An 8,100-nucleotide genomic window follows, 5' to 3' on the forward strand; every position below is an offset into this window, starting at 1 on the left:
AAATCAAATATTTGTAGGTGATGCATGCGTATGAACGAATGACTTTGGTTTTCTTATGGAATTGGTTGATCTGACTGGTGGTTAGAGTTAGCTTCGTACTTCTTTTATTTTTTTTTAATTGATAGTTGTTATTTAGTTTATATCGATTAATTAAAGATGATCAATTAGGAAGTAACGAACAATTTAAAAAACAATAAAACTGATTTTCTCTTTTCTCTGAAAATTGGGGGTCAAAGTAAAAATGCGAGAAGGCATGGGGCAAAGTTATTCAAAGGTTTGGGAGCCAACTTTATCTTGAGTCCAACAACTGTTGACACGTGGTAGATAGTGACCTCGCCAGGATTTCTTCCTTCCTTCTCCAGATTAATCGCATTTGTCCCGAGGCTCGAAGTTCTTCCTTCTGATCGATCGGGTACTAATTCTCTCTTCACTCTTCTCTCTTCTCTCTTCTTGATCTTTAAAAACTCGCTTAAGATTTCATCTTTTCTCTTTTTCTATGATCTCGTTGGATAAAGATTCCCTTTTTCACGGTTATATGTCGTCTTCGAACCCTAGATTCGTAGAAAAGGCATTTCTTCTGTTTATTTTCACTGCATTTTCATGCGCTTGAGCCTTGAAGGGTTTTTTTTTTCCCCATTGTGAGTTTGTTGTTCATGTTTAAAATTCATCACGCTTCTTTTTTTTTACCATCTTTGTACGTGATTTGTTGGGAAAATCTGCTTGAGTTTGTCCATTACATAGGCTTTGGCTTCTACATTTTCGTATATTGTCCAAAAGATTAATTTTATCGGGTTGATTCTGTTATATTTTTAACCTGATTTGTCCTTGCCTATGTATAAATGCAATCTGACTTGTTTATGTTTCGACCGGATTTTCCAAGTTGTGATCTTGCAACTTTATAAATGGCGAGTGGATCCGGCGAGTCTTCCGGCAGAGGTCCGCAGAACTCTTCCTTAGGTGGAAGTGGTGGCAACAATGACGCAGGTAGCTTCGATTGCAACATCTGCTTTGAGCTCGCCCAAGACCCGGTAGTCACCCTTTGTGGCCACCTCTTCTGCTGGCCCTGCCTTTACAAGTGGCTTCATGGCCATGCCCAATCCTCCGAGTGCCCCGTGTGCAAGGCCATTGTTGAAGAAGAAAAATTAGTCCCTCTTTATGGCCGGGGAAAGACCTCATCTGACCCACGGTCTCGAACCATGCCTGATATGAATATCCCCAATCGCCCAGCTGGCCAGCGGCCGGAGACAGCGCCACCGCCGGAACCAAACCATTTCCACCACGCAAGCCCATGGTTCGTGGGAGGGGCTCCCGTGGCTAACACGAGGTTGGGGAATTTCACATTCTCTGCTGCCATTGGTGGTTTGTTCCCACTTTTGAGTTTTCAAGTTCATGGATTCCCTGATGCAACTGCCTATGGTCCTGGCATCGGGTTCCCATATGGATATGGATATGGACATGGACATGCGTTTCACGGTGGGCATGCTCATGGGTTCCCGCAACAAATGCATCATGGACAACAAGCTGATGTCTACCTGAAGGCATTGTTGTTTCTTGTTGGTGCCTTGGTAATTGCTAGCCTCATTTGGTTTTAGGCAGAAAGCAATCCCGTTCATGATACATTGTCATGCGAATCATAATTCATGCTTTGCATTTAAGCATTAGAAGGGTTCCCTGCAGATTTAAGCTTGGGGCATTATTGTTATTATTATTATTATTTTTTTTTTTTTTTATTTTTTTTTATGATCGTTTATTTCAGACACTGATTTGTCGAGGAAGTACCTCGATCAATGTTTTGAAATGCTGCAGCTGTTAATATGTAATGCCTGAGATAACAGTACTTGTGAGTTGTACTTCAGATTTTGTTGCTTTAATTTCAGTCAGTCATTCGGATACGATAAAATGTAATATATTTGTATTGTAGTAAAATGTGTTATGTTCATCTTAAACATCCCTCTAATCCGTCTTTAAATGAGATTAATTTATAGTTAATTGTCAAGTGACTCTTTAGAGTAGGAGAGATTTTTTTATGAGGATATGTGTCCATCAGAAATTAATCTCTATTATTTAAAATTATTGCAAATCAAAGAGACAATGTTCATGAATCACAGAGAAAATGTTCAAATATCAATTAGACACTAGCAGATGCAAGGTACCATAGTTACCCCGTTGGAACTAATTCAGATAGTTTTTCTTTGTGTATCAAAATGATTTTTATTTTGTGTGTGTTTGGTCGTTTGTTTTTAATACTATATTTCCTCTTGTGGTAACTAGAATGCTAGAATTTCTTGCTAGCTACCTGATTACATAATTATGGTGTGTGAAAGTAATCAAAAGAGTGAAAAAACAAAAGTGAAATAAGAATTAAACAAACTTTTTCTGAAAGCAAGTTCAAATCCAGTATGATTAACTTTCACCTTCTATTTCTAATTGGGTTAGGATTATTTTATTCAACACTGGCTGAAAGAGGAGGAAGCCGGTTACTTGCATGGAACTTGTTTTTTTTTTCCTTCGAGGAAGGTTATAATTTCTACACGACGAGATAATTTTACCAAACAATCTGTGATCCGAAGAGAAATTATTTTAAAAAAAAAAATCCTAAGTCATAAGTTGTTTTCAAGATGCATAAACAGCATCCTTCACCAGGCATTTTTCATGTAAAGTTTATCCTGAGTTAGATGACCATGTCTGACGTCTGCTGAGATGAGATAAGTACGAATATATTTTTGTTATTCCATCTATTATTGCTATCCGTTGTAAAGGCCATCCGGGAGATGAACGCTTCAGCGTGTCACGTCCTGGAAGGGACACAGCTGAATGAGTGCATGATCAACAGCAGGCCATCTCCTCTTTTGTGAGGCAAGCCAAATCCATCGATCACCGCAAACGTACCTCATGAATTCAATTTACAAAATTGATTGATTCAATTGAATGAATGAACTGGAGAATCATGGTGGGGAGGCTGCTTTCCAAGATCTGTGAAGAATCGAAACAGACATGGCGCTTAGCAGGGGCCGCAATCCTCACCGGTCTGTTCCAGTTCTCCATTGCTATGGTCACCGCCGCCTTCGTCGGCCACTTGGGAGCCCTCCAACTCTCCGCTATCTCCGTCGCACAAGGCGTCATTGCCGGCTTCGCCTACGGAGCCATGGTGATTCCTTGCTCATCTCCCCTTCTTCTATTCTTCTTCACTTCCTTTTCGTTTACTTCTCTGCAAAACTACTTCAGCTTGGCATGGGAAGTGCCTTGGAGACCCTCTGCGGCCAAGCCGCGGGTGCTGGCCAACTCCAAATGCTAGGAATCTACATGCAACGCTCATGGGTCATCTCCTTAACCACCGCCACACTTCTCACACCACTCTACCTCTTCTCTGCTCCCATCTTGAGGCTGCTTCGCCAGTCTCAGAGCGTATCCCATGTAGCAGGCAAATACTGCAGATGGATCCTGCCTCAATTATTCGCTTTCGCCATCAATTTCCCTCTCCAAAAGTTCTTTCAGTCGCAGGGCAAGGTCTGGGTCATTACAGCCATCTCCGGAGCTGTTCTCGGAATCCACGCTCTGCTAAATTGGGTCTTCGTCGTCAAGCTCGACTATGGATTGCTGGGAGCAGCCATGGTGGAGAATGTCTCATGGTGGCTTATAGACTTGGCACAGATCGTCTATTTAGTCTCCGGTTTCTTTCCTGAAGCATGGAGAGGGTTTTCCACTTTGGCATTCAGAAACCTGGGTGCATTTGTGAGGCTTTCTCTCGCGTCTGCCATCATGTTATGGTAATCTGTACATTACTGAAATATATAAGTTCATGGTCGATAAGTAAAACTATAATCTCTTCTTTTTTTTTCCCTTGTAAAATTCAGTATGGAGTTGTGGTACTACACTGCAATAATCATTTTAGTAGGTTGCTTGAAGAATCCGGAAATCGCAATCGCTGCCATTTCTATTTGGTTAGTAATGACTGAACTGTTTTGGATTGAAGTTTAGAATCTGATGTGTTCCTAACATTGACAGCATTAACTATGCATCATGGGCATTGATGATCGCTCTCGGCTTCAATGCAGCAGTAAGGTAGGGAGATAGTGCACTTGGAAGCTAGTCCAGGAACTTAATTGTGGATGACGTATATATCTCTTTTAATTTTGCTTCGATCAGCGTTCGAGTATCGAATGAGCTCGGTGCTAATCGTCCCAAAGCGGCCAAGTTTTCTGTGATCATTGCTGTTTCTACATCCGCCCTCCTTGGACTCCTTTTCACGGCGACGACTCTCATCTTTAGGAAGCAACTGCCCAAATTGTTCACAGATGATCCTGAGGTGATCAGAAAAACATCAAAGTTAGGGTATCTTCTCAGTGCCACAATTGCCTTGAACAGCATGCAGCCTGTTCTCTCAGGTATTTGATCGACGACGTATCATGCTAGCTACTTCGTTTTCGAGCTATGGGGAAAATAAAATAAAATAAAATAAACAAAACAAGAACATGAAAGATCACGATGATTTGCAGGAGTTGCGATAGGAGCAGGTTGGCAAAGCTTAGTTGCCTTTATAAACACCGCATGCTACTACCTCTTTGGATTGCCCATTGGAGCTGTTCTTGGGTTCAAGCTTTTTAAGCTCAATGAAATTGTAAGTCAAACAATTAAGATGTGATTTTAGTGCCGATTATACACAGTAAATTCAAATATCATACGGATAATTTGTGCATCATCGTCGTCCAGGGAATTTGGACTGGGATGCTGATTGGAACCCTGGCACAGACGGTTGTTCTTGTAGTGATCATATGGAGAACCAAATGGCAGAAAGAGGTAAAGTATTTGGTGATCATTTTCTAGGACACACTAAAAACATGCTTCGGGCTGATTCGATCCTGTCTATTTTGGGATTTGCCGAGTGAGATTTGAAATAAATTTATCTTGCAGGCCTTGCAAGCAGAAGAGCGAGTGAGAACATGGGGAGGACGAATTGGACCGCCATCTCCATAGAACTAAAGCGTAAAAAAATTTATTTGAGGATTTAATTTGCCAATTAGTTTGATTTTAGTTACCATGTTTGTTCCTTTGGTTAGAAAGGAGCACGGAAAGGATTTGAGCACATAACCTCCTTTGTTAGTAGCACGTTAATGGCAGATAATGCTGTGGTGCAGCAGACGTTCGGGGTTAGCGTATGATTTTTGTAGAAATGTTAATGGCTGATAACACACTGAACTCCATTTTTATGGCTGTGACAATATACAAACATAATGATAGTGGGAGGAGGCTCGATCACAGTTGGAGAATTGGATTTGATCCCACTAGTTTTTAGTAGGAGATGGATCTTGTGATTGTGAAGGACCTTTCAAATTAAATCTTGTTCCCAAGTCAATCTACTTTACATACAAATCCCATTCAGGTTGAACCGTTCATGAATAGGCCGTCCAAACGGACCGTCCTGTGCTTTGCAGTTGACAACGCTGTCCGAGGTTTGCCCAGTTGACAACTTGATTATATTCGATTCAAATAAAAAACCAAATCCGATCAAATTATAAATTTAATTATTAGATTTTTTTGACGATCAGTTCAATTTGATTCAGATCGGTACAAGTAAGCATTAAATTTAATTTTAGTTTGATTATTTGTAAATCTGTAAAGCCGACAAATCTCAATCTTCTGTTTGCTAATACAAACACAAACGGAAAAATTCATCGGTTATAGATTCCTGATTCAATTGGCTTGTCCCGTATTATTTATTCGGCAAGGGTCGATCTACGATGAATCTGTTATCGAAATTAGATACTTTCATTTCTATTAGGGATGACAATGGGTCGAGTTTGTGTCAGATTTTATATCCTCCGTCTTCATACCCATCGGATATAGGATCTTCGATGGATATACTCATACTCATTAAATGATCGGATATCTTCTATAATTATAATTTTTCTTCTTTCTATTCAACTATTATCATTCAACAAAAATATATTAAAATTAACAATCTATTAAAAAATATATATATAATTAAAAAAATAGATTAAACATCTATATAGTCTCCTCCTAATATCAACAAAAATAGTAAGTTGATTTTAGAAAAAGAAAATTTTCTTTAATATATATATTATTATTTAATCGGATATATATTCGGATATTGATAGTCCCTCCATACCCTCCTTCATTCGGGTCAGATATCGAATCTTCCATCGAATTCGGATGAAATTATCATCCCTAATTTCTACTTTATCATCCTCCACTCCTTTCATTACATCAACTCCTAGGAAATCTCCATCTCAACTTTAAGCTAGCAGTTCAAACCTACCGATTAAATTAAAGGCCTCACGCGTACTTCCCGTCTTGTTGTTTTCTCCGGAAACCAATAAAGAGGGTGAAGAAACCTTCATGAACCTTACAAAGCAGCTACCATTAATGACAATTCTATCTTCTAAAGCTACTCATATTTCCATCTCGATCGAGCCGTGAACGAGAGGAGACCTACTTTGGTAGTCTTCTAAGAAACCACCGGGAAGTTTCCTAACATAAAATTCAGCAAGTAGCCAACGTGACTTGTGCCACCACACAATTTCTACGCAACTCTCCTTTTCTACATCTTTTCTTCCATATTTATAGTCGCCGACTGATAGCTACTTCATCTCATGTTCAGTCTATGGCCAGTTTGGTAATGTCCAAAGCATCAAAATGGTTCTCCCTCAAGAGATCCAAGCTCAATCTATTCGTCCCTCACCGCCATGATGACATGCCATCCTCTCCCATCGCCCTTCCTTGTTCACCGTCGAGTGGCAGAGATAGGGCGACCGAATTATGGGAGGTCTTCAAACATTTTGATCAAGATAGGGATGGCAGGATTTCCTGTGCTGAACTGAGGGCCTCCTTTGGGCTGCTTGGGGAGGAGATGCCAGCGGCGGCAGCTCAAGCTGTCATTGCCGACTTGGACTCCGACGGCGACCAACTTTTGGACTTTGAGGACTTTGTGAGATTGTTAGAGAGGGAGGGAGGGAAGGTGGATGGAGAGGAGGACGAGGAACTTAAGAAGGTGTTTGAGATGTTTGAGGTGGTGAAGGGGTCAGGAAGAATCACTCCGAGGGGGTTGCAAAGAATGCTGAGTCGGCTCGGCAACGAGAGGTCAATCAAGGAGTGCAAAGCCATGATAGGAGCATATGACCTTGATGGAGATGGCGAGCTCGATTTCCATGAGTTCCATCAGATGATGAATTAATTAGGATCGGACGAGAATCTCGTAACTTGATACATGTTTGCATGCATGTCAACTGCATCAAGGTGTACGTATTGTCGATGAATCACTCTTGTGTCATCTGTGTTGGTTTGATTCGTTTGTTTTGTGTTGCAAATCCAATGTGTGTGTGATGTTTTCCGAACTAAAATAAAAAAATATCGTTGCCTATGAGATTGTTTCTTCGCCACAAAGGAAAATCAAGAAGCGTAAGCTGATAACAAAGAACTGACCATGTTTTCATATCGACCTTTCGCTCTTGATCATTTTTGCATTGTAAAAAAACTATCAACCGTGATCATAAAGGGAAATGATATTTACCATGATAATTCGCCACGACAACTTGCCGCGACAATGCACTGATCGGTCTGTAGACCGATCAGGAGGCAACCTGATCGGTCTACAGACCGATCAGTGCTGTGTGTCGCGGCAAGTTGTCGCGACGAATTGTCACGGTAAATACCATTATCTGATCATAAACAACAAATTAAGCAGGAATTTAATTGTCACTCACCACATCACATCAATCTGACACCAGTTACTTCCCTCTTGTTTGGGTCCGTGCTAGCTGATTGTGCAGTAATAAGTGATAACACACCTTGGAGAATAAAACTTTCAAATATTAGATGATAAAATTAAAATCCCAGAAACAATCCAATAACACTTGTTCGATGGGTATTTCTGTTTACTCATCTGCAAGTTGAATGACTTTGATATAGGTCATAATGAGTAGATCAAGAAGATAATGTTGTTCCTATCGGGAATCTGAGAAGACAAAATTATCAATGTGATGTGTTTGGAATGTTGACCGTATCTTCATGATCTAGAGGTGAGTTGTCTTCTGAATTGACCAAATCGTCAGAAGTCCTCTGGTCAGCAATACCTGTAGATAG

General features: G+C 40.4%; 3 protein-coding genes across 4 annotated transcripts; all 3 read left to right on the forward strand.

The window, feature by feature from the left end:
- Nucleotides 1–261: 261 nt before the first annotated feature.
- LOC122034205 (E3 ubiquitin-protein ligase RNF5-like) lies at nt 262–1,946 on the forward strand. The gene is made up of 2 exons (XM_042593353.1): nt 262–412; nt 881–1,946. Exon 2 carries the CDS (start codon nt 903–905, stop codon nt 1,590–1,592), a length of 690 nt encoding a protein of 229 aa, XP_042449287.1. The 5' UTR covers nt 262–412; nt 881–902; the 3' UTR covers nt 1,593–1,946.
- An 802-nt stretch (nt 1,947–2,748) lies between these two features.
- On the forward strand, nt 2,749–5,165 carry LOC122034213 (protein DETOXIFICATION 29-like). 2 transcript variants are annotated; one of them, XM_042593372.1, is made up of 9 exons: nt 2,749–3,148; nt 3,226–3,767; nt 3,855–3,941; nt 4,006–4,062; nt 4,147–4,385; nt 4,497–4,618; nt 4,711–4,797; nt 4,912–4,983; nt 5,058–5,165. In XM_042593372.1, the coding sequence occupies exons 1-8, from the start codon at nt 2,933–2,935 to the stop codon at nt 4,972–4,974; spliced, it is 1,413 nt and encodes a 470-aa protein (XP_042449306.1). In that variant the 5' UTR covers nt 2,749–2,932; the 3' UTR covers nt 4,975–4,983; nt 5,058–5,165. The 2 variants fall into 2 exon arrangements, with proteins under 2 accessions (XP_042449306.1, XP_042449298.1); XM_042593364.1 differs by having other exon boundaries at nt 4,912–5,165.
- A 1,408-nt stretch (nt 5,166–6,573) lies between these two features.
- On the forward strand, nt 6,574–7,378 carry LOC122034228 (probable calcium-binding protein CML41). Its single transcript, XM_042593384.1, has one exon. It carries the CDS (start codon nt 6,623–6,625, stop codon nt 7,190–7,192), a length of 570 nt encoding a protein of 189 aa, XP_042449318.1. The 5' UTR covers nt 6,574–6,622; the 3' UTR covers nt 7,193–7,378.
- The last annotated feature ends 722 nt before the right edge of the window (nt 7,379–8,100 follow it).

The sequence above is a fragment of the Zingiber officinale genome, chromosome 1A (genome assembly GCF_018446385.1).
Source record: "Zingiber officinale cultivar Zhangliang chromosome 1A, Zo_v1.1, whole genome shotgun sequence".
NCBI classification, from domain to species: Eukaryota; Viridiplantae; Streptophyta; class Magnoliopsida; order Zingiberales; family Zingiberaceae; genus Zingiber; species Zingiber officinale.

Bases quoted from the DNA above. Each gene is read 5' to 3' on its own strand.
- LOC122034228 (XM_042593384.1), top strand. From the start codon at position 6,623: ATGGCCAGTTTGGTAATGTCCAAAGCATCAAAATGGTTCTCCCTCAAG.
- LOC122034213 (XM_042593364.1), top strand. From the start codon at position 2,933: ATGAACTGGAGAATCATGGTGGGGAGGCTGCTTTCCAAGATCTGTGAA. The intron at 3,149-3,225 runs GTGATTCCTTGC...AAACTACTTCAG, and splicing joins GCTTCGCCTACGGAGCCATG to CTTGGCATGGGAAGTGCCTT. The intron at 3,768-3,854 runs GTAATCTGTACA...TGTAAAATTCAG, and splicing joins GCGTCTGCCATCATGTTATG to TATGGAGTTGTGGTACTACA.
- LOC122034205 (XM_042593353.1), top strand. From the start codon at position 903: ATGGCGAGTGGATCCGGCGAGTCTTCCGGCAGAGGTCCGCAGAACTCT.